This window comes from Python bivittatus, unplaced genomic scaffold, assembly GCF_059951505.1.
Source record: "Python bivittatus isolate LINGU-HERP-01145 unplaced genomic scaffold, Pbiv_v1 ctg000980_np1212, whole genome shotgun sequence".
NCBI lineage: Eukaryota > Metazoa > Chordata > Lepidosauria > Squamata > Pythonidae > Python > Python bivittatus.
Genome location: NW_028277125.1, coordinates 45,987,498 through 46,012,717, shown reverse-complemented (window position 1 = coordinate 46,012,717; position 25,220 = coordinate 45,987,498). Strand labels below are relative to the sequence as shown.

At 42.3% G+C, this 25,220-nt stretch overlaps 2 protein-coding genes across 3 annotated transcripts; one reads left to right on the top strand and one right to left on the bottom strand.

Moving 5' to 3' along the window:
* Positions 1–2,245: 2,245 nt before the first annotated feature.
* MRPL43 (mitochondrial ribosomal protein L43) lies at positions 2,246–4,682 on the bottom strand. The gene is made up of 3 exons (XM_007424931.4): positions 4,500–4,682; positions 3,604–3,710; positions 2,246–2,895 (listed from the first exon to the last, which is right to left on the bottom strand). Exons 1-3 carry the CDS (start codon positions 4,628–4,630, stop codon positions 2,669–2,671), a joined length of 465 nt encoding a protein of 154 aa, XP_007424993.1. The 5' UTR covers positions 4,631–4,682; the 3' UTR covers positions 2,246–2,668.
* A 525-nt stretch (positions 4,683–5,207) lies between these two features.
* TWNK (twinkle mtDNA helicase) lies at positions 5,208–10,654 on the top strand. 2 transcript variants are annotated; one of them, XM_088131956.1, is made up of 6 exons: positions 5,216–5,340; positions 6,248–6,861; positions 8,144–8,384; positions 9,215–9,322; positions 9,718–9,859; positions 9,974–10,654. In XM_088131956.1, exons 2-6 carry the CDS (start codon positions 6,327–6,329, stop codon positions 10,301–10,303), a joined length of 1,356 nt encoding a protein of 451 aa, XP_087988082.1. In that variant the 5' UTR covers positions 5,216–5,340; positions 6,248–6,326; the 3' UTR covers positions 10,304–10,654. The 2 variants fall into 2 exon arrangements, with proteins under 2 accessions (XP_007424991.1, XP_087988082.1); XM_007424929.3 differs by having other exon boundaries at positions 5,208–6,861.
* Positions 10,655–25,220: the final 14,566 nt, after the last annotated feature.

Genomic DNA, 25,220 nt, shown 5'->3' with positions numbered 1-25,220 from the left:
TAGGTAACCTCAACACCTTGAATTGGACCCAGAAGTAAACTGGTACCCAATGCAGCTTGCAGAGCAGTGGTGTTACATGGGCCCTCCTTGGGGCTCCAAAAATAGCCCGTGCAGCTGCATTCTGGAGCAGCTATAGCTTCCGGATACTCTTCAAGGGTAGCCCCATGTAAAGCGCATTGCAGTAATCTATCTGGGAGATAACAAGGGCATGGGTGACTGTTCAAAGGGCATTCCGATCCAGGAAAGGGCATAACTGATGCACAACCTGAAGTTGTGCAAAGGCCCTCCTTGCCACGGCTGCCACCTGCTCTTCAAGCAGGAGCTGTGAGTCTAGGAGGACCCCCAGATTACACACTGGTAATGGGGCAGTGCTACCCCATCCAGCACCAAAGATGACAGTCCCGGATACAGAGGAGCCATTAACCCACAGCCACTCCGGCTTACCAGGGTTCAGCTGAAGCCTGTTATTCCCCATCCAGACCCTTACAGCCTCCAGGCACCGCGAAAGGGTGGTCACGGCATCACTTACTTCACCTGGGATGGAGATGTATAATTGCATATCATCAGCATACTGATGATACCTCATCCCATGATGGTGGATGATCTCACCCAGCAGTTTCATGTAGATGTTGAAAAGGAGTGGAGAGAGAACTGAACCCTGCGGCACCCCACAAAGGAGGGGCCGAGGATGGGACCTCTCACTCCCTACCACCACTGATTAGGATCGACCCTGAAGAAAGGAGGTGAACCAGCACAATACTGTGCCACCCACCCCCAATCCCCGAGTTGTCCCAGCAGGATACCGTGGTCGATGGTATCGAAAGCCGCTGAGAGATGAAGGATGGTCGCATTTCCACCATCCCGCTCCCACCAGAGATCATCCATAAGTGCAACCAATGCCGTTTCCGTTCCATAACCAGGCCTGAAACCTGACTGGAAGGGAACCAGATAATCCATTTCCTCCAGAACCCTTTGGTGCTGTGATGCCACCACTTTCTCAACCACCTTCCCCAAAAAGGGGAGGTGGGAGACTGGACAAAAATTGTCCAGTACAGTAGGATCCAGGGAGGGTTTTTTGAGGAGGGCGTGCACCAACGCCTCCTTAAAGGCAGCTGGAAACACTCCCTCCTGCAAGGATGTAGTAACCATCGCCTGGATCCAACCACGTCACCTCCCGAGCTGCTTTCACCAGCCAGGAAGGGCATGGGTCAAGATGGCAAGTGGTGGCCTTCACAGTCCCCAGGATCCTGTCCACTTCCTCAGGAGCAACAGGATCAAACTGTTCCCAGATAACTGGGTAAGAACGGTCCCCTGGTATCATCCCCAGACCCTGCCCCACGCTCGGAGTCTAACTTGGAACGAATCTGAGTGACTTTGTCCTGCAGATGCTCTGAAAATTCCTCTGCACAGCCCTGCAAATGAATCCCCACATCCCCCTTGCCAAGGAGGGACCTAGTGATCCTGAACAGGGCCACCGGGCGGCATTCTGTGAACGTGATAAGGGCGGAGAAGTATTGGTGCTTCGCCGCTATTGCCACAATGTAGGCCTTGATAGCGGCTCTAACCTGTGTTCGGTCGGATTTGGTCTTTGTCTTCCTCCAGCGGCACTCTAGACGTCTCTTGACCCTCTTCAGCACCTTCAACTCCTCCGTAAACCATGGGGAGTGTCGGGGCCAATGTGGCAAGAGAGGTCGCATAGGCGTGATCCTGTCCAAGGCCCCGGCCGCCTCCCTATTCCAGGCAGCAGCCAAGGCCTCTGCTGGACCTTGATAGCCAGTGCAAAGCTTTTAGCCCAAATATGCTCTTTGAATCCTTCCAGATTCTGGGTGCTGAGTTCTACACCAACTAAATTTTCTAAACCATACAAAAAGGCAGCCTCATGTAGAATGTGTTACATTAATCAAGCCTAGAAGTTAACCAGCGCATGCACTATAGGCACTTTCTTCCAGGAAAGGACACAGTTGGTCTGTTAATTGGAGTTAATAAAAGACATGTTTCAATCTGAGACACCAAAGAGAGAGAGAGAAAGATCTGGATTCAGAGGTACCCAAAAACTATCTACTCTTTCTGGAAAAAAGAGGCAGTGTTCAGAACAGGATGATTTACTTCTCTGGAACCACGATCCTCTCACAATCAGCCCCTCTGTATTTTAAAACTAACTGTTATGTAGCAGGAAAAGGTAGAAAGATCCTATGGACTGCAAGCTTCCCAACTCTGTTCTCAAGAAATGATGGGCCAGAGTAAATTATGTTCCGTCATTTATTTATTTTCAGTAAGAATTAAATTGCAAAGTGCAATTGGAAGAAAGCTACTAGCATAACTATCCAGGTCTAGACCCACCCAACTGTAGAATTTACTCAGAAATAGTTCAGTTTTCACAGAAATAGTTCAGTCTGCAGCAGAGCTGATAATTCAACCAGAACCAAGGTTGTTATGAAAACGTCAGGTCTAGAAGACAAACCCACCCAATTGTAGAATTTATTCAGAAATAATTCAGCTTGCAACAGCAGAAATCAACCTGAACTAGAGTTGTCATAAAAACATCAGGTTTGCAGACACAAGCTAGTTATTTCCCTTCAGTGTCCACTTTCTTAGGGAAGGAGATAAGGATTTCCTGCATGCAAGAGATCCTCACATTCATAAATGTCACAGGCTATACAGCATAGCTTTATTTTTCCAGTGATTGGAGTTTGGCTCCTATGGTTTGCACATTGAGTACACTGGGTTTATTTGTGAAAGGATGCCACTGGCCTTGGATACTGGGGTTATCTGTATGGAAAGGTTTTCGGATACGAATGATTTCTAGGCCAGACTGGTTGACCATCTTTTGAATGATATCTGCAATCTCTTCTGCAGTCTTGCTGGTTAAAGGCTCCTCCTTCACAGTTCCATTCACTAAGAAGAAAATAATCTGGGTTAAAAACTTGTTCCATCTAAGAAGACACATTAATCTGGACAGCTGTATCTCACTACCTAGGATTTCCAATTTCTCAATCTCTGTAATTTTACTTTTATGTTTTAATTATGTAAACTAGCTTGCCCAGAAGTTCCAATAAAAATACAGTCACTTCCATGTGATTCTTCTAGTACACCCCATCAGGGTGCTCTTCAGAGACACTGAGATTGCAGCTCAGAATATTGTTTGCTCACAGGGCCAGAAGACTTGCTGGCTTAGAATACTGAAAATTGCAATCCCAGCACATCTGGAGAGAGTCATGTTGGGGATAGTTATTCTAGAAGGCCAAGTTTCTATTGCTATTGTTGATTGCTTTGCAAGAAAAGGAAGGTCCCTGTACTTTCATAAACTTGTTGAAAGAATATCCACATGATTGCTTTATTTATTTATTCATTTCATTTTGTTTTCCATACTTATGTTCTGCCTTTCTGCCCACAGTGGCTAACAACAACACAAATTTAACATAAAGACTCAAACTTTCATGGAAACAATTAAATCACTCCAACTGAAAAGACTTGGCTAAAGAGAAAACAAACTTGACATTTTTTCTTAACAGGGAGCTGAGCACATCTCCTAAAAGAGTATATTCTTAGGAGCAGATTTCTTGGGCAATGGCAGTAATCAACAATAGTATATTCCATACTCACAATATTCAGCAACCAATGTGGGGATCCTGCAATTCTTTGGGTTTACATAAACCGCAATCCCAGGGTTCTGCCTTGCAAAATCCACTATCTTTTCTTCAATATATTCTCTACAATCAGACAAAAAGTATTTGTTTTGAGGAGTTTAAAAAATACACTTAAGTGAGGGATTAAACAGCTGAAGCAATAAAGTCTACCTGGACATAGGACATTTTTAGATAATTATTTTGAACATAAAGACTTGAGAGCCCCCTTGATCAAGACAAAAGTCCACTAAGTCCAGCATTGCTCTTCCAAAATAAGTGGAGGTAGGCATTTCCAAATGTTTTGGATTCAGGGGCATCAATGAAGGCCAGGAAGGGAGACCCAAGTGATATTATGCACCTCATGATATCTTGGTACAAATGAAGTAAATTATATAATTTGCTTCACTTGTTAAAACACACACACATATACTGGGTGCCTAAGTTTGGAGTAAGCATTCTACAAGCCTGGCCAGAAGACTTGTCAGGGTTTGTGGGAACTGTAGTGCAAATAATCAAATATTAGATTCTGGACAAGATCCTGCAATTCTAACTTTTACAAAAAGTACCTTTAATTGCTGTCTGAAAATAGCTTAGATTGGATCAAGTGAAGAACAGAATATAGCAATATTAAATCAAAAATAGGGAGCTGCAATCTTGTAAGTTGAAAGACTTATACAACTAACTGGAGCCGCGGCTCAACCGTAGGAGCCCTGCTCAAGGGCAGGTCGGGTCTAGGAAGAGCAACCACAGAGGGGAGGCCCTTAAGAACGGACCGGGGCTTCCCCCTCTCGTTCCTAAGGGTCAATCTCAAACACCGGGAACGAGGAAGCAGAGGCACGGGCTTCGACTGCTCCAGCGCCTCTCTCTCCCTACCTGGCGCCCAGCGAGTTCGACAAGTGCTGGCTGACCGTCACGGTGATGCGCTGCAGCTGACACACGTAGCGGCCCACGCCGTTCCGCAGGACGCTGGCCAAAAAGCGGCTCGGGGTACCCCGGCCGGTCATCGTCCTTGGCAACGCAACGCGCGCCCGAGCCCAGGAGCGGAACAGGAAGTGAGGCAGACGGACCATCGAGTTGGTGCCGGTCTAGCATACTGTCTCTCTGTGCCTGTAGAACGGCAATTGTTTTTGAAGTCGCTTCTCCCTTTCCTGCGGGATAACAATAACTCGGAGAAAATGTAGAGAAATACTAGACTTTTCCATCGCAGTAGTTGCACAGTAAGTGGCCTCCACTTTATTCTTGCAAGAGAGAAGCAAAATTTCGGGTCATTGGGGTGCAAACATCTATTTAAAAGCTGCATTGTAGACACAGTATGTATGATGCACGTGCACACACAGAAATCGCCAGGAAGGGTTTGCATGTATGGCTGAGGTTAGGTTACGGTGGCTTTCATAAGGCTGCAATAATCGCCAGATGCCAACATCTCTGCAATTCGCATCTAACAGCCGTAAAACGCTCTTCCGACAATACGACCAGGGAGAGGTGTATATTAGTTCGTAGTTTTTATCTCTATGGTGGCAGACGTGTGTGTTCCTCCAAACCTGTGTTTGTTTCCGGGGTGGTTCCTGTCCCCCCCCCCCCCCGCTATCGGAAGTGACGGTTTTGCAGGAGGGCCATGGCGCGCTTTCTGGAGCTGCACGTGGGAAGCGGAGACCCTGGTCCGGAGCTAGGCACGGGGGCAAAGCTGTGCGGTTCGGCTGCGGCCAGCGGGGAGGTTGGTTTTTAGCAGGGCAGATGTCGCTGGCTGGAGAGCGGCATTTGGTCTGCGCGGGAATCTGGACGGGGGGCATCTGCACCGCAAGCTGGAACGCGGGCAGCGGCGGCATAGATGGGTCATGAGGGGAGATGCAGTTTAACCAATGTAGGAGGTCGCTTCTCGGAGGGTGGAAAGGATTTCTTAAAGAGAAGAAAGTACTTATCACGGGGCGATTAGGGCATTCAGAACTCAGCACTGTAAGGCTGTAGAGAGGAGAAGGTTCCAGGAGAACCTGCTAGCGTGCTGAGAAGATCGGCGATCGAGCCGTAGATAAAATGTGGTTCTCTGTGTCGTCACGGGTTCTTTTACGCCACTGGTGCCTTCCACGTAAATGGATGCTTGTAGGAAGCTCTCCTTGTAAGCACTACAAAAAGGAGACGCTTCCGTCAGTGCACGACCCAATTCCCCCCGCCTCGGTCACAGAGATCAGGCAGTACCTCAAAGCACAGAGAATCCCATTTCATGATGGCTATAGTTGCATTCACGTGCCCAGTATTTTTGTGGAGGATAAGCAGCAGCTTCGCCATAGTTACAGCCTCTTTATTGATAAGACTACAGGTCACTTTATCTGCACAGCCACACTGGTTGAAGGTAACTGGCAAGACTTCCAGGCCAATGTAGAGTTGCAGCATAAAGGAATAACCATAGGTGATAGGCACAGTGTTAATGAGCAGAGTGACCAAGGTGGGGAGGATGCTAGGCATATATGGGAACGAGCCTTGCCTCTCTGGGAATTGCTGGATGAGCTGGAGACAAAAGAAGTCAAGGCTAAGTTTGGCATTTCCAGTGTGTCAAATGCAACTCTCAAACACTTTGGTGTGCGTTTTCTTCGGACCGCTCAAGCATTGGTTTTTCCATGGTTCAGCCCATCTGGCACCAGCTTGAAGGGATTAAAGCTTCTCAGAGTTGAGCACCAAGGAGAGAGAGTACACCATGTGGAGAATATGCTGCCTCGTCCAAATGCCTATCATAACCTCTTTGGTTTGCCTCTGATCAGTCGGCGTGATTCAGAAGTGGTGCTGACTGGCCGAGAGTTGGATACTTTGGTGTTGCACCAAGTGACTGGTTTACCCACCCTGGCTCTGCCTCGTGGGATTTCTTGTCTTCCCCCAGCCCTACTCCCCTACTTAGAACAGTTCAAACGCATCACTTTGTGGTTAGGAGAGGATCTCCGGTCCTGGGAAGCTGCTAAACATTTTGCACGCAAGCTGAATCCTAAGCGTTGTTATTTGGTGCGACCAAGTGACCAGCAGCTTCGACCTCTAGAAGCTTTTAGCAGTGGCATGAACCTCACCAAGATTCTGCGCTCAGGTCTACCAGCTGGCCACAAGTCTATAATTTCATTTTGTCAACTGCGGGAAGAGGTGTATGGGGAGCTAGTCAATGTAAATCAGGTGGCAGGAGTCAAATGGGCTCGTTTTCCAGAATTGAGCAAACTTCTCAAGGGCCACCGCAAAGGAGAGCTCACTGTTTTCACAGGTGAGTGTATATGTGGTGCTTTCCCTTTCCCCCTTCTTCCACTAGCATGTCTAATCATTAAAATACTATTTGCTGTGATGTTCTTGAGCTGTTTGTCAGTCTTAGGTTTTGGCTGGCTTTTCAGACATAGCTTGTGATCTGAAAATCAGTCTCCCACATAGCTTCTCATGGTGTTCGGTCCCCATACAATATTGACCATAACCCACTGTGAATAGCCTAAAGGTTTTACAACTAAAGGCTTCCTGCACAATCAGCTAGAAACGGTTAAAGTATTTTCTTGCTGCTTTTTTTTCCTCTAATCTGTTATATACTATGCTAAAAGCTATTTAGCACTGGGTTGTCCTTGACTAATTTGTTATTTTGCCTGGTTGTGGACTTGTGACATAGTTGGTCTAGAACAGAGAAATTGTTCTGGATTGATCTGATGTATAGGTTTATCCATAATCCCTTTTCTACTATTTTTGGATTATTTTGTGTCACTGTTTGCATGCTGGGAATTCTGTTTATTATGTACTCTATTAAAATAATGACTGCTTATTGTTTATATCTGAGATGTGTTTCAATTAACTAAGAATTTATGTTCATTCTTATATATAGGAATATATCCCTCCACATCCTGTTATACACTGTTCTGTATGTATTGACTATTTTGTATGTACTATATATGCACAGGAAAACCACATGAACATCTCTCACATACATAACGCTAGTCATGGTTGTATTTTTGTCTGGAGAAGCATAATTTATTGCTGGGTACAGCAACTCCATAAAGGTGATTATTATTAGGAAGAAAAGGGAGGAGGTATTGGAGATATCTAAAATAAATTAAATTAAATTGATTTTCTTTGCTGCTTTTTCTTGAGTTAGATCCCATATGTCTCCAATTCTGGCAAATGTGAAGATGAAAGTAAATGAAATTCTGACTTATTGCAGTTCTGTGATTCTGTATGCACTGTTCAGCAGAAGGGTCTATGGAAGATTCCATATACGTATATCCCCAAGTTTGATTTATATTACATTACCAAATAGTGATCAAACCATCTTAAGTACAATTGTAATGGGTAAGTGGGATTTTACAGTCAATGGGAAAAATACTGTATTTTGCCACAGTTCCCCACTTGAATTTCTTATCCACAAAGGAGCTGCAGAATATCCAATGTAGCCAATATAGCCACCCATCAAAAGAAAGGGTGTGTCAGTTTATTCAGTGTTAAACCGACTGCTGTATAAGTTGGATCAAACTGTCTTTCTTACTAATTGTGCCTTTGTCTTTTTGAATCAGGTCCAACAGGCAGTGGGAAGACCACTTTCATAAGTGAATATGCCCTGGATCTCTGCATGCAAGGGGTTAACACATTGTGGGGCAGCTTTGAGATCCACAATGTACGTTTGGCCAAGATCATGCTTACTCAATTTGCCATGGAAAAGCTGGATGAGCAACTGGAAAAGTATGATGAGTGGGCAGACAAGTTTGAGGATCTTCCACTTCACTTCATGACCTTCTATGGACAACAGAATATCAAGTAAAGTTTGGGGTAGCAGCTTTCCACTTGTATATTGTGGGTTATTGCTCTTCTATGAGACAGATGTGAATTAGTGCTATAATTAATGGTAATGCTGAGTTTGCAGTCTTACTTCTGTTTAATTAGCAGCAAGTAGACATGTTTCGGAAAGGAGTATAAGTGTCCTTGAAAAAGAAATCTGTTACAAGATTTGGTAGTAAAGCCAAAATAAGGCTAAATTAACTAGCCCTATGTAGTATGTTTGTTGGTCTGGGAATTGTGTCCTCCTATTCTGTTAAACCAGCAGTATGTCCCCACTTTGGATAAGACAGCATGGTAGAAAAGCCACAGAAGATTCTAGCACATGTTGACTGTCAAGTGTTACAAAACACCTTTAGCTTAGCAAATATTGGGACTGGTCTCATATTAAATTATACAGTGAGTTGTTAAAACAGATTATGAATACACTATTATATGTTAGGGCAATTGGTTCTCCCTTAGATATGCAGTGTCTTGTGAGTTCCTTTACTGTGGATACAAATTATATATTGCAAAGTGTGCAAGTGTCTTGGAGAAGTTCATTAGCTCCTTATTCTTTGTTCTGATCTCTATTAATCAGATTAAATTTTCTCTAGGATTCTGATGGTTTTAAGCTACCTTCTTGAATTACTAACTTTATAAATGTATTTGTCACTCTGAAATAATTGAGATTGCAGACATGTTTTAATTTGCAGCAGGATTTTCAGTTTAAAAACGCCCTAGTTGAACTTCAGTGTGATCTCTCCCTATCTAAGAATGGCAGAAGAAATTAGCTTCTACATGTGTGTAACTTTGATAACTTTTTCATGCAGGACAGTGATTGACACCATGCTCCATGCTGTGTACATGTATGATATTAGTCATGTTGTCATTGATAATCTCCAGTTCATGATGGGCCAGGAGCAACTCAGTGCAGACAGGTAACCCTTTCCTTTCATGTTTCCTTAGGCACAGAATCACACTTTACAATATTGTTCCTTCTTTCCTTTTGCTCTGTCCACTGCATCTTTTTAAGCTACATCGAGAAACAAGGAAAAGGCACGTGCAAATCCCATGACCCTGTTTCCAGTCGCTTAATCATAGTTCTACATTTGTTCAGGATCATTATGCCTATTCTGACCTAAACTGACATAGCTTTTAATGCCATAACATTTCAGGGTGTGTGCTAAACTAAAGGTTAGTCTTAAATATCTACTTTGTACAGTCTTGTCAGTTTAGCAATATTTGTTCACCGATAAAGGAAAACACTATTTTTCAGCAGCTGTTCATGAGCTTTTGCAGCAAGGTGTATTTATTTTGCCATATTGCTGCCCAGGCTTGCTGTCCAAGACTACATTGTGGGTACCTTCCGAAAATTTGCTACAGACAACAATTGCCATGTAACTCTGGTCATTCATCCCCGGAAGGAGGATGAAGAAAGAGAGCTGCAAACAGCTTCCATTTTTGGATCTGCAAAGGTAAATCCTTCTTGGTAAAGTTTTCCAAGGAACTGGACAAATACCCAATCCATCCATCCATCCATCCATCCATCTCTAATCAAAGTGTTACTTTTCTTCTGTCTCTCTGTCCAGGCCAGCCAGGAGGCTGACAATGTGTTGATCCTGCAGGATAGGAAACTAACAACAGGGCCAGGCAGGCGCTACCTACAGGTCTCCAAGAATCGCTTTGATGGAGATGTGGGAATCTTTCCCCTGGAGTTCAGCAAAAGATGCCTTACATTTTCTAACCCTGTCAAAGGCAAAACTAGGGTAAAAAAGGTAAAAGAGGATAGTGATGAGCCGCTCCAAATATCTGCAGCAGGTGCTGATGAAGTGCCAAAGAAGCAACGTTCCCAGAAACAGTCCAATAAGAGCACAAAACCTGACTTAAAGATCACCCCTGATGAACCCAACAAAACCTGAGGACTTGAATTTTATTCAGAAAGGATTCACAGCCAGCAGAATCACTACTGTTCATCTGATTATAGGAATAATAATCAGTCTAACCATACAGGCATTGGTCAAGTTCTTCTTGAGCTGTTGCAGCTTTTTTTCATTGGAATCAGTTGCATGAGAGATCTGTGAGTGGTAGCGGGAGTTATAGCACCGTTTACTATTAAGAAATAATCTGAAAAAAAACTTGGATTACTTCCCCATTCCATCCAAAATAGATCTGAGAGCAGATCTGGTGCATACAGCAGAAAGGTCCAGGTGCATGTACAGTGGGGTATGTGCAAGGAAGGAGCTGTGTTTTGTGCTGGTTGTAACAAGGAATGAATAATACAGCTGCAAGGAATACCAGTGTGCAGAAGTTGTCTCATGCAATTCTTATATGTATATGGGGATAGAATCAAGGTTCACTGCAAGCTGGCATGTTAATCATGGTATGGAATCACATATGCCAATTGAATCCTCTAATACTGTACACAATGGTGGATGAAAAAATTAAAATTTACAATAGAAACTTTTTTCCTCCTGATCTGGAGAATTGAGTGATGGAGTTAGAAAGCTTAAAAGGGAAATGTATGTACCCATGTATTCCTAGGGGGGCTGTTGAAAAACTGCCATTAAGAAAAGTAATGCAGCTTTATTCAAAAAGCATTTCTGTACCATTAATGGTTTCCTCATTGATTTCAGTTAAAATTTTGAATCAATCTTCCTGGCTTTATTTCCTGACCCAGTCTTCCAGTTTCAGTGGTGTACTGTAGGAAATCTGCATTCAGTGTATTTTCTGCTTAGGAAAACTGGTATTGAAAAAGAGGTTTATGAGTGTTTTGTTTCCATTGTACAAGACAAAGGAAAAACATTGTTTTTTAAAATGATGATAAATGAACAAGATGAAAGACTTTGATAGGAAAATAAAGAGTGTTATTCTCTCAAGCTGTTTAGATTTAATATTTGTGAGATTCCAGGGGATGCCTAAGTCCTTGTAGCCTGAGACTTGATATGACATCTATAGGCTACGTCATCCTTTCTTAGTCTGGTTCACTCCAGTGCTGGGAATGCAGAACCATAAAGTTATGGATTGGCTGTAAATATTTTTCAAGCCCATATATGTAGTAAGACTCATTTATTTAAAAGTTTGCATCTGTAAAGGTGTGATATTCCTTCTATTTTCCACCAGAGGTCAGCCTGTCTTAAGTTTTTACTTGCCTTTTCAAATTAAGGGCATGTCTTCTGATTTCCGTACTAACACATCGTTCATTTTTACAGTCTCAAAAATTGAAGACTCTGATACATTTTTTAGAGCTGCTTGCAGTATATCCTATGATTCTTTAAATTTATACTGTACCAGTAAATACTTAATTTTTCTTTGTAATCCTTTCAGTTGCAAGAACAATCTTCTAGGACATATTCTTAAATTTATGAGGATTTCTTGCTTAATATCCCTGAATCTGTTGCTGTCCTGTTCTCACTAACTTTAACCCACCAAGTTCTCCCTACAACAACCCTTTGAGGTAAGTTGGATTGAGAGAGACTGCTGGCCCAGAGTGGGCTGGAACGAGACATAAAACTGAGGAGTTCTTGGTGTTCTCTGAGCTTGGTTGTTTGCAGATATTTCATTACCCAACTAGGTAACATCATCAGTGGAAGCAAACTAAACTCAGGAAACACCGAGAACTCCACAGTTCAACCCTGAGCTACAGATATTCTCTTCTGTTGGAACATAAAACTGAGTCTCCATGGTCTTCATCCAATAACATGTTTCACACTAAACAATCCATGGCTTAACATCTTGAAAACCCAGCCTGTAAGTCCTTTAAGGTCAGAACCGTCTCATACTTGTTTTGTTGTAAAGTGCCCCAAAGAAAGATGGCTGTATGATAGCTGATTGATACAAGCAACTGCTTCTGTTTTACACTCCTGGAAAAATACAGCCACTATGTTTTAATTCATTCCTCCTGCAGCATGATGAGATGGTTACAACAAAAGAATGAATTGTTTCCACATGCTGAGCCACTCACTTCCAACAAGATTAGCCATGTTTGCATCTCAGATTTAAGAGGGTACTGCAGGCTTCATGGGAGTGAAGAAGTCCAATTATGTAGCCTAAACATAATGCCAATCTCATGGATAGGTTAGCTTCATATATAACAGAGAAATGGCTATTTATTTTTCTCTCACACCCTCATCTTCACAACAACCTTGTGAGATACGTTAGGCTGTCAGATAAAGACTTGGTCCATGCATCACGATAAACTGATTTCTTCTAATTACAATTTGGAATAAGCCACAGTATGCTGGGTTCATACATCATGCTAAATAACCACTGTTTACAGAGTGCAAGAGCTGAGCTGACACATGACACTGAGCAAGAACCAAACTCCTGCTATGGCTTACTGATGTGGGAGCTCAGGTAATCGGAATTTGGAACTCCCCTGACCACTCAGTTATAATAGTAAGTTATGGCCTATAGGCTTCTCTGCTAGGAAAGGGAGAGAGGGCTGTTCCCAGAGTTCAGAACTGACTACTCAAAGGCTTTCAAATCACATTGAGAATTACAGTCTGGGTGGAGGTTTTGCATTTTTGTTCTCCAGCTTTTCTATTTCAGACAATGTTTATCCGTAACTTGTCTGCATGTAATTCATTACCATATAGCTGTATGAAAATACATAGTGTAATGAGATTCATGTAAACCATAGCCTTGCAACTGAAGTTCACTCTTGTAAGAATTGAGCATTGGATCATGCCGCAATTGCTTGCAAAAGGGGTGTTAAGTGGTTTTGTAAGCACTGAGATGAAGTTTGATTATTAGAGTGGCTAGAAGAGAACAAAAATACAGAAGTGCTATTGCTTAATCTGTCTAAAACAAGTGGGATGGAGTTCATAAGGCTTATTTTCTAGTGTACGTGGAATTTCAGGTCCTTCCTTCCCTTTCCCCTCCTTAAACAGGCAGCATAAAAAGATCCAGCTTTTCCAGAAGATGGAAAGTTACAAGAATTGTACAGTGTTATAGTAAGTGTGTTCATGCATAAAATCACTTGGATGTATTTCCAAGTAAATTGTCACCTTAAGTTTTTATGGCAGTATTTGGAAGGCAGTATTCCTGTCCTCAAGGCAGAATTGGTGCTGGTCTGTGGCAGCTGGAGGTTCTAGTTTCCATCAGTTCCTAATCATCTTGGCTGGGCCAAATAAACAGGTTTGAACTGTTACTTTCCTTGGTGAAGGGGCCATTTAATTAACTTGAGTTGCTCCCACTAATGAACTGCTTCACTCCAAACAAAGCCTTTCAGTGAGCAAGTTATGTTGGTAACTTAACCTATACCAATCTAGTCAGTATTTGACTTGATTCACAGATCATGCTAAGTCAAGGTTTGCCTAACCATAGCGTACTCTATAAACTACTCTGGGCTAGGTCTGTACAGCACTTAGTGTGGTGCATGAACTCAGCCTTCAAATTTATATGTAGGTTACTTGATGGCCATACTTGGCATAGACATAATTTGCTGAGTAAGTCATTGTAAGCCATGATTTACCAGCCACAAAGTTGAACAATTGAAAACAGTTAAAATCTGGAAATACAGTCAGGTCCAGAAATATTGGGACATTGACACAATTCTAACATCTTTGGCTCTATACACCACCACAATGGATTTGGAATGAAACAAACACAATGTGCCTTAACTGCAGACTGTCAGCTTTAATTTGAGGGTATGTACATCCAACTCAGGTGAACGGTGTAGGAATTACAACAGTTTGCATATGTGCCTCCCACTTGTTAAGGGACCAAAAGTAATGGGACAATTGGCTTCTCAGCTGTTCCATGGCCAGGTGTGTGATATTCCCTCAGTACCCCAATTACAATGTGCAAATAAAAGGCCCAGAGTTCATTTCAAGTGTGCTATTTGCATTTGGAATCTGTTGCTGTCAACTCTCAAGATGAGATCCAAAGAGCTGTCACTATCAGTGAAGCAAGCCATCATTAGGCTGAAGAAACAAAACAAACCCATCAGAGAGATAGCAAGAACATTAGGCGTGGCCAAAACAACTGTTTGGAACATTCTCAAAAAGAAGGAACGCACCGGTGAGCTCAGCAACACCAAAAGACCCGGGAGACAATGGAAAACAACTGGTGGATGACCGAAGAATCCTTTCCCTGGTGAAGAAAACACCCTTCACAACAGTTGGCCAGATCAAGAACACTCTCCAGGAGGTAGGTGTATGTGTGTCAAAGTCAACAATCAAAAGAAGACTTCACCAGAGTGAATACAGAGGGTTCACCACAAGATGTAAACCATTGGTGAGCCTCAAAAACAGGAAGGCCAGATTAGAGTTTGCCAAACGACATCTAAAAGCCTTCACAGTTCTGGAACAACATCCTATGGACAGATGAGACCAAGATCAACTTGTACCAGAGTGATGGGAAGAGAAGAGTATGGAGAAGGAAAGGAACTGCTCATGATCCTAAGCATACCACCTCATCAGTGAAGCATGGTGGTGGTAGTGTCATGGCGTGGGCATGTATGGCTGCCAATGGAACTGGTTCCCTTGTATTTATTGATGATGTGACTGCTGACAAAAGCAGCAGGATGAATTCTGCAGTGTTTCGGGCAATATTATCTGCTCACATTCAGCCAAATGCTGCAGAACTCATTGGACGGCGCTTCACAGTACAGGTGGACAATGACCCAAAGCATACTGCAAAAGCAACCAAAGAGTTTTTGAAGGGACAGAAGTGGAATGTTATGCAATGGCCAAGTCAATCACCTGACCTGAATCCCATTGAGCATGCATTTCACTTGCTGAAGACAAAACTGAAGGGAAAATGCCCCAAGAACAAGCAGGAACTGAAGACAGTTGCAGTAGAGGCCTGGCAGAGCATCACCAGGGATGAAACCCAGCGTCTGATGATGTCTATGCGTTCCAGGCTTCAGGCTGTGATTGACTGCAATGGATTTGCAACCAAGTATTAAAAAGGGAAAGTTTGATTTATGATTATTATTCTGTCCCATTACTTTTGGTCCCTTAACAAGTGGGAGGCACATATGCAAACTGTTGTAATTCCTACACCATTCACCTGAGTTGGATGTACATACCCTCAAATTAAAGCTGACAGTCTGCAGTTAAAGCACATTGTGTTTGTTTCATTCCAAATCCATTGTGGTGGTGTATAGAGCCAAAGATGTTAGAATTGTGTCGATGTCCCAATATTTCTGGACCTGACTGTAGAACAAAAAAATGGGAGCATGCATTTCAAAATGCACCAAAATCTAGCAAACCACATTACAATTTGCCGTGTGGTATGTAATCTTTTTTTTAAAAAAATTTCTATTAATTTTTATTGAAAATTTTGGTTACAATACTGTATGGTATGTCATCTTGTTCTGAATGATGAAAGGCAGGATGTAAATCTTCAGGGTTCAATTCAAGGTGCTGGTTATAACCTTTAAAGCCCTGAATGTCATGGGGCTGGGTTATCTGTGGGACCACCTCTCCCTGGTTACATCTACCTATCAGGTCCAGCAGGAGGGGCATGTTGCAGATCCTGTCTGCTGAGGAGCTTTATCTGGATCCAGAATGACAGCCTTTTCTGCCATGACACCTGCCTTTGGAACATTTTCACCCAAGGAGACATCAGCCCTGGCCCTGTTGACCTTCCAGAAGGCCCTTAAAACCTGGTTTTGTCATCAGGCCTGGGGATCCCATGGAAACATAGAGCCTGCAAAGTGGTTACATGATTCGTAAGTTTTGAAATGCACGCTCCCATTTTTTTGTTCTATTTCCAGATTTTAACTCTTTTCAATTGTATTTTAATGGGTTTTTTTTATTGTTTTGATCGTTTGGTTTTTGTTATTTTAATTATACATACCTCCCAGAGTCACATATGTGAGATGGGAGGCTATATAAATTTAATAAATAAATCAGATAGATAAAGGCATCCATGATCTATTATCTTTTTGGCAAAAGAAAAAGCTAACGTGCTTCTACCTCCTCGTGACCCTGAGAAAATTCTACAAGGGCTACAGACCAAGGAGAAAAAAGGATGCTGGGGGAAGTCCGCAGCTGCCTCTTGGCTCTGTTGTCCAAGCCGCAGACATGGGGAGCTTTCTCACAGACCGTTGGACGCAGTTCAGCTTCAGGCAGAAGAAGAGGGTGGGGGCTAACTTAGAGGATCAAATTCCTATTTGCTGGACCTGCTTTTCTCCTCTTCTTACCTCTAATTCTTCCTCACAGTGATCCTCTTCTCTGGCTTATAATAACTCTCTGATAGCAGCTTTAACCAACTGGCAAATTGATTGTTCAAGGAAAACCAACAGTTTTGTTTCTCTCACTCTCCCTTAAGGCCAGTTACAAAACAGCTTCTTCCGCCAAACCCAAAAACAAATTAGGCTAGAGTGGGGAGGAAGGAGTGCTAGCCAGTAGAGGAAAATGTGTGCAAATAGGTGGTGGAAGCAACGGGAAAGAGACTGCTTACTGTTCTGGGCAAGAAACAGCCAGCAGCATCAAACTGCCAAGTGTGAAAAAGGCCAGCAACAAAGAAGCAGCTGGTGCTTTGCTTTAGTTTTTGCAATCCCGGCACATCCAATTGTGTTGTGCGAGGTCTGTAGCACCCACCAAGTCTTGGCCCCTTTCATGTTCAGCTCTCAGTTACTTTTGCACATTATCCAAAGGACGTCTTTATCACCTACATCACAACAGAAAAGTAGCTGCTAAACTATATTCCCAGGAATTTCAGCCAAGATGGCCAATTGGAAGACATACTGGGAACTGCAGTTCAGAAACAACTGGAGGGCCCCAGGGAAACCCATTTGAAACACTGAGGTGTGAATCCACACATAGTACACTCTGGAATAAAGAATCATGGCTTAGCTCACACAAGGCTTAAACCATGGTTTACAAATCACAACTGGGTTCACACACAAAGCCAAAACCAGAGAAACCACATTATGCTGAGGATGTACAGCATTTGAACTGGAACCAGCAGCTCCATATTTTGGCACAATGTGCTAAATCTATGGTCTCAAATATGAGCCCGAGTACCAACAAAGGTATCCATGGGGCCTTTTGGTGCCCCCAGGAAATTAGTGTGTGTGTGTATGAAACTAGGAGGCCATAAAGTACAGTATCAGCTTCCAGAATCCTTCATTTCCAAGAATGGCTCTAGGCCTCATTATCAGTATCTACAATATAGTGCTTTTCTGGAAGTGTAGCTATCTGCCCAGAAAAATGATAACAGTAACCATACATAGTACAGAGCATCTTGTAGAAAGGGCACTGGGGGGCAAGGTTAGATGGCAGGGTCATTCTGATAAACAATGCCTTGTAAGTGGTTACTCCCTTATGGTATACATTTTATGAATGGGTAAGTTTTTCAGTATCTATATTGTGATAGCACCCACAACATATTTTCAAAATGTAAAATGTGCCCACCAACCCATAGACTTCCAGGACTAGGCATAATATCTCATTTTCATAATATCACTATGCAAATGATACTGATTATGAAAGTTGTGTTAGTCAAAATATTGCAGCAATACATTCCCTCCCATCAGCCTCCCACTTCCGTTGATCTTCCTAGTACATTAGATGTTATTTTTGCATTGATAATTTTTCTAAAAATTTCACATTGCTTCAACCCCTTGGAAAATTCTACATGCCTCCCAGTTTGGGAACTGCTGTTTTAGAAAGTGCAGAGCATCCCATGCTCCTTACACTGCCCACCCCCGCTTGCCGGTGCCTCCATTTGTGACTGTAATCTTGACTGCATATCACAAGACTGTGCATTCTTTTTAGGGTGCATGAAAATCTAAACTGAATGGACCCTATTCAGCTCAGTTTTCATTCATCAGAAATACAAATGAGCATGAGTGACTGTGGCATTTAGGAATCCCGTTCATGTCCATTTCTATAAATGAGGAAGGGACATCTTTTGCTTCTTCTGTATACTGTAATATTGTAACAGTTCACACCTTGTGCTAAGCCACTATTTCAGCATGGTTTGTTGAATAAACCACAATTAGCTGGGTTTGTGCAATACTTTAAACCATTAACTACTGTTTATAAGCCACTGTGCCTTGGCTTACACAGCACACTAAGCCCAAATCAAATAAACCACATTGTGGCTTGGTACTGTGTATGAAGTGAGCTTTTTCTTTGCAATTGCCACCCGTCGTGGTAGAACATGACTCCTGGCTGCTGACAGTGTGTTCCCCACAATGCCACAAAATGATAAGGTGCAGTCAAAAATGGTGGGCATCAAGAATGATCATGGAAGCCAGTTTCTCTTGCTGCTCCTGCTGGCAGAAAGCCATAAATGAATGTGAGTGCTCAAATGATAAGCATGCCAATGCATCTGTGAAAGAGCAAGAGACACTGCCACTCAAAAATTAACAGCACCATGAAACATTTTTTTTCTTGCAGCTCCTTTCTCATTACCAAAATGTAACGCCTATTCTGTAGAGTTATATAAAAGCACAATTTGAGAACTGTGATGTTTATGTTACGCAGTGTTTGTAGTGTTGGCTTATGGCTGGGAATGTTCCTGTTCAGCCAAGAAGGTTACTAGAGTACTCTGGACACCACTAGTTCTCAGCTTAACCTGATGCAGCCTGGATAAAGCTATTTTTTTACATTAATATGTTCAAATGGATGCTGGTGTACATGCTAAATTCTAATTTTCTGAAAGCATTAACTAAAATAGAGGAATGAAGTTGAGCTGGAGTCCAAGAGAAATATGCGCTACTTGATTCACCAAAGAGAAAGATATAGATCTTTAAAAACTCTGAACCTCATAAGACTTATGTGCTACTCTCCCCTCCTTTTATATCAGCAGGTAAGTGCAGATCAGACATGCCAATTCATTACCCTAATTAGTTATGATCACATCTTCTCGTTCTACATTATTCATATCATGCAAAATGAATTATAACTTTGCTTCCTCCCACTTACGTCATACCTTTTTTAACAGAAGTTATAATGCCACCAATCTCTTCTATATCTATTTCAGTGAAACTTATCATTTGTCTAATTTCTAAAAGTCAGAATAATAAAAGATTAACAATTAATTAGTGCATAATTGTTTTCACAAGGTAGAGATGCTCAGCTGATACTAGAAAGGTCAGTCATGTGTAGCACTTATAGTATGAGGTTATCTGGTTTTACTCAGAAGTAAGTTTACTGGGTTCAATAGGACTTTGAGCCTTTCCCCTCTACCGAGGTGAAGTGCTACGCACCCCACCCAACCCCATCTTGAGTTAGTGGTTGAAAACCATATCAGCATGAAATTTGCTGCCCTGTTCTTGACTCCTCTCCTGCTTCTACTGCATTTGCTCTGATTTGTGATCAAGCAATGCTGAGATGAGTTTGTCTGTGCAGTGTGTACAAGCAAAGGGGCTTGTTTGCTACCCTCCCTCTTCTGGCTGTAAAAACATTTGCTAGTTGTGGTGTCTCAGCAGGAACTGGGTAAGCCTTGCTGCAGCCTTCTGATTGTCATCTCTAAGCTTCTTCCTTTGGCCCTTCTCCTACACCCAATTCTGTCATAACAGCAGCTTCTAAAGTGGGGTGGGGGTGGGGGTGGCAGAGAGGCAAAAGCAAGAATATTCTGCATATACCACTGATTGTAACCCAACCTGAATACAACTTTAAACAAACAAACAAACAAACTGGCCCATAAGGGAGTTGACTTTTGTTTAGAATTTCTCTCCTCTTCCTCCATGCTCTTTTTGGGAAGCAATGGGGTGGGAGGTTGCATCCCTCACCCAGAGTCGTTGGGTCTTGGGTATTCTTAAAATCTATATAAATAAATAATCATCTCACTATTTCATTATTTCTCCCTGCACCAAATTGGTAAGAGTCATAGAATTAAATACTCATGCTCCTGCTGGCTAAGTGGTCGAGCGCAGTTAAATGGTTCTGACAAACCATTGGTTCAGCACACTTTAGACAGAGAGTAGCAGAATGGTGGCAGATGACACTGACCAGAGGGGCATGCCTGCATCAGTCTGTGAGGAATATTAATCCTGTTTAGAGTGTTGCAGCCAAAAGACTGAGGGAGGAAGATGTCCTTGGTTTTATCTTTGCCTCAATGACCTCTCCTGCATTCTGGAAGTATTGTTACAAGTTAGCAACAAGTGTGTGTGTGTATTTCTCACTAGAGCAGTGTTTCTCAACATTGACAAGTTTAAGACGTGTGGAGTTCAACTCCCAGAATTCCCCTGGGGAATTCCCCTGGGGAATTCTGGGGATTGAAGTCCACACATCTTAAACTTGTCAAGGTTGAGAAACACTGCACTAGAGTGAGGGTAGGCAGAAACTACTATAGCTTTATGCATGAATTTGCCCACATATCATTAGTGCTAAAGTGAAGAAGAGAAAAATTATGCATATGTATGTAAGTCTGACCCCAACATCATAACATGTTTGGCTGTCTCCTAGGTCTCTACATTTTCAGTTAAAACATTTGCAGAAGGTTTTGTGAGTGCCTTTGGCTGAATGTATTTACAGAACTCCCAGAGTGGGGAAACTGGTGAAAGCAATTTCCTAATTATAAGCATTCTGCAAGATCATTCAGAAGCCATCCCAAATGTTTGTACTGAGCATGCAAAGGAAGCACCCAAGTCTGCAAAGGTCTTTACTGGGCAGAGCTCATATCTGTGCAGATGTTCTTCCTCCTCTACTCTTAATGCAAAGCTTTTTTTTTACTGGCATTTTAGGGAAATACAGGATAGTAACTTAGAGCAAATAGAGTTAATACCTTGTAGAATCAGTGTACATAACTAACATAACTAAGACCAAGAACATGTTTTAATAGAAGAACTAAGTTCATTTTTACACAAAAATCTAGATTGATGTTTCCCCCAAGCTTTTTAAAATCTAAGCATAATATTAAAATAGGGAAAGGAGCATTACTGCTGTTGTTAAGCAGTTGGAAGCTAAGGTCTATTAAAGTCATCCATAAATCTGTAGTTGACCCTGCTCTAGTTTTTATGCCCTCTGCCCAGAAGAGGATGTAGAAAGGACATATCACCAGAACATACTATTTTTAAAACCTTTATTGAAAATCAAAAAATTGTTCTTAAACTGCTTTTAGATCTTAGTGCTACTGTGTAGTTTTTGTTTGTTTGTCTATTTTATTTATTTTTTATATAGACATTTGTATGTTACCTAATTGCAAGACTGGAGGCAGATTATTGTTCTTATGGTTATAATCAGTTAAACATATAATTAAAACCCCATCACTGCTGTTTCCATAATTGGAGTTCTTCATACTAAAGTCCCTAAGAAAGAACATTGATTTTACAGCTTTCCTAAATGTTAACAGGATGGGTGTCATCTTGACTTCAGGATGCTGGCTGCTACAGAATGAGGGGGTTGCTACTGAGAAGGCCATCCGCTGGGTTATCTTCCTTTATGATCTCTCAAGTGGTAGGTATCTGCAGTGCTTCCTCCCAGCTGGCAGGTATTGGGTGGCTAGATTTCACCTGAACAAGACAGAAACTGAAGGTAATGAGGACCTAAGCCTTATAGATAAGGGCCTTATAGGTTAAAGCACCTTAAATTGGGTCCAGAAGCCTATTATCCAGCTCTGCAGCAAGGTTTTTACTCTGCTAAGCCAATTAGCATGGATCAACAGCTGGGTAACTGCATTCTGTGCCAGCTCTAGTTTCCTAGTTGTCTTCAAAGAACAAACTGCAGTATTATAACCAGGAGATAACAAGGGCATGAGTCACTATCTTCAGCATCACCACCGCTTTCCTGGAAAGATTGCATCTGGCAGAGGCACATAGGAGTCACACAACACCACCAAGAATAACAGATGGAACAGCCATGATACCTGATGGTCTCTGTAATAACAGCAACACCATCTTGCTGGGATGCAGTCTAAATCTGTTTCACCTCATCCAGCCTCCAATCACTGTGTTAGGACTTTTGCTGCATCTCCTGCTGGGCCTGGGATGAAAATATATAACTAGATGATACCTCACCTCAGACTGATGGATGACCTCTTCTAGTGGCTTCACACAGATACTAGAGAATAGGGGAGAGAGCCAAACCTGGGCTTTACCATTCTCTCCTCTGCATTACTAAAGGGAACTGCCCACTCAGAAAGGAGCAGAACCATTGCTAAGCAGTACTCTCAATTCCCAACCTCAGAGGCAGCCCAAGAGGATACTATGGTCAATGGTAACAAATGTCACTGAGAAATTTAAAAATTTAGGAGAGATGAACCACTCCTCTTCAGGTCTCCCCTCGGGTCATCTATAAGAGTAATTAATGCAGTTTACATCCCATGCTTAGACCTGAACTACAACTAGAAGGGATCTAGATAACCTGCTTCATCTACAGCCCTCTGTAGTTACTTCCCTACCCCTTCTCTACCTAAAAAGAGAAGGCAGAAGACAGGATGGAAATTAAGATGGCAGGGTCAAGTCATGGCTTCTTGGGGAGGCAGTTTGCCATCACCTCCTTCAAAGGCTGGTCTACTCCCTCAAGGACACATTTCCCAACTTCCATACCCACCTCATCATTCCTTTCTGGCTGCAGGTAAAAGGCCAAAGGAGCACAGATTTACAGGTGGCATCACTTATTCTACAGCAGACTCTTGCCTGCTTCCTCAAATGTCACAGCTTGAAAGAGTCCCAGACGACATTGCAACCACAAGACATTAGTACCTCTGTCCTCTCATGAGAACATACATATCCATCACCAACTCTGCTTGAATATGAGTGATTTTGTCAGTAAAATGCTTGGCACTCTGACCATAGCAGGGTCTTGTAATCCAGCAGTCCCCAAGGGGGAATGAATCACATTAAATAAGTGGATGGGCAGAATTTTACAGCATGATGGATGCAGAACAGTACTGATGCTTCAGTCCTCTTTCCTCCATGGTGTAGGTTCAAACCTGAGAAGTCATCTTGACTTTTTGTCTTTTGTTGGCATTGCTCCAGGCATTTCCTTCTATTTAAACATTCCTTTGAAGTACAAATGGCCTCGTTCACCAGATTGTTATGACAATGAAATGGAATGTCTTCATGTACATTGTCCTGATCTCAAAGGCATCTGGCACAAGCCACGTGCCCCCCCATTCCCCCCCCCCATGGACACTCACTTAGAGGAAGGTCAGGATGCAGATGACATGAAAACAGAAACTAGCTATTATAAACCTGAATGTCTGTTCTGTTCATTTCAGTGTTATGCACTTTAGAAATGGGAAATGGGGAAAAATTCAATGGCAACTGTGAGACTCCTATCTCCGCAACAGGGATATAGCTTAGGGGCTTAAGTCCAATTGCTTTCCTTGTCTTATTAGCTGCAGACATATTCATGGCTGATCAGGTTGCCATGCCTAAGTGGAGTTTTGTATTGTGGATTCACAGAGAGAATTGCCAAAGACTTTGGAGAGTGGGCCTAACCACATGTCCCTCTTGACTCTGGTGCTGCCTCAGCATTCTTCCCCAAAGCAGTACTCTGTTTAAATATTAAGTATCTTGGCTGAAATATTAAACATTCTGACTCTTCCACAATCAGGGTTAGGCTGGACACAGTGAAAGTGGAGACAGGGCATTGTGCCAGATGTCTTGATGGAACTGTCTGTCTCTGCTCAAACAGTCCTATATTGGGGGTGGAGAGGATCAATTCCCCACATAGAAAACACTCTTCAAAGGCATGCCGGATTGAAAGTTTAGCCTATTTTAAATATTCATTTTCATTTATTCAAAGGGCAAGCCAAGAAGCTATCCATCCCTTGCTCCCTCCCTCCCTTGGATTTAAATCCTGCTTCTCTCTTCAAATGAGTGATCCCTTGGGAATTTTTGTAGGGAAGAATGAGAGAGTACCATCCCGCATTCTAGCTTTTCCAGAGACACCCTCAGATTATGTGCTTGACCATGAAGAGGCAAAAGGGAATAGCTTATCTTGGAAAAGATTCGCAAAGTTTGGACATTTGTGAAATCCAGATATTTGGAAGCTTGTTGCAGTTACTGGATGAGAGAAGAGAAATGAGTGTAGTTATAGATGACCTCTTGTTTACTGCTTCAAAGCAGGTATTTATGTTGAATGGTTACAAGAAGATACGCTGGATTCATAGAGTGCCTATGTTACGATCGGTTTATTTTTGGCTTAGCATTAAGTACAAAGTCAACTATTGTGGTTTATGGCTTATCATTGTGTGTGTGAACCAAGTATGCTGGGGCTTAGTCAATGAATTATGGCTTAGTGCAATATACAAACTCCTTCAGAATCAAATGATTGCAATCAACTGTATATGTCTTCAGAGAGAACTAAGTTTCAACTGAAGACAATAAATGTCCTTATTGATTCTTGAGTTAATTTATATCAGTGGATTTGACAAAATACTCAGCAGTACAAACAAATCTGCTTGTTTCTGTCAAAGAACAACTGAACCTTTGGACTGTCAATTGGTATTTTCAGATGGAGGGCTTCTTGTTTCACCATTCACAGGGTTTTCTACTGTACTTCTGACTTTCCTAAAAAGGATAAGAAAAATGAGGGAAGAAGGTGTTTGAAAAGATGTTAACTGGGAACCCATCATCATATTCTCTGAATAAGGCAGGATGGCTGCACCGTCAAAGCCTTGTCAGGAAGTGCCCACTATGAAGTATATTACTTGGTATGATGCAATTCTTTTTTTAAAAAGTCATGTGATATTTGAATCTTCAGTTATTATTATAGTTGTAGGGCTCATCCCTATGTCTGGCTAACTGCAGTACAAAGATGCTTGATAACAATTTTCAGAGGACATATCATGACATTGCTTCTAACTCCTTCTCAACCTGTCAGGGAGGCAGCTTGAAGTTGCATTTGGCTGTTGCAGTTTTAAAGTAGTGTTCTTCATCTTCTTCCCAGACCCAAATCTTGCTGTATGAACAATCTGAGACCC

Excerpts from the sequence above, each read along its gene's own strand:
- MRPL43 (XM_007424931.4), bottom strand. The coding sequence starts at position 4,630 with ATGACCGGCCGGGGTACCCCGAGCCGCTTTTTGGCCAGCGTCCTGCGG. Across the intron at positions 3,711-4,499 it reads TCGAACTCGCTGGGCGCCAG|AGAATATATTGAAGAAAAGA; the intron begins GTAGGGAGAGAG and ends GTCTGATTGTAG. Across the intron at positions 2,896-3,603 it reads CACATTGGTTGCTGAATATT|TGAATGGAACTGTGAAGGAG; the intron begins GTGAGTATGGAA and ends TTTTCTTCTTAG.
- TWNK (XM_007424929.3), top strand. The coding sequence starts at position 5,658 with ATGTGGTTCTCTGTGTCGTCACGGGTTCTTTTACGCCACTGGTGCCTT. Across the intron at positions 8,385-9,214 it reads TATGGACAACAGAATATCAA|GACAGTGATTGACACCATGC; the intron begins GTAAAGTTTGGG and ends TTTTTCATGCAG. Across the intron at positions 9,323-9,717 it reads GAGCAACTCAGTGCAGACAG|GCTTGCTGTCCAAGACTACA; the intron begins GTAACCCTTTCC and ends ATTGCTGCCCAG.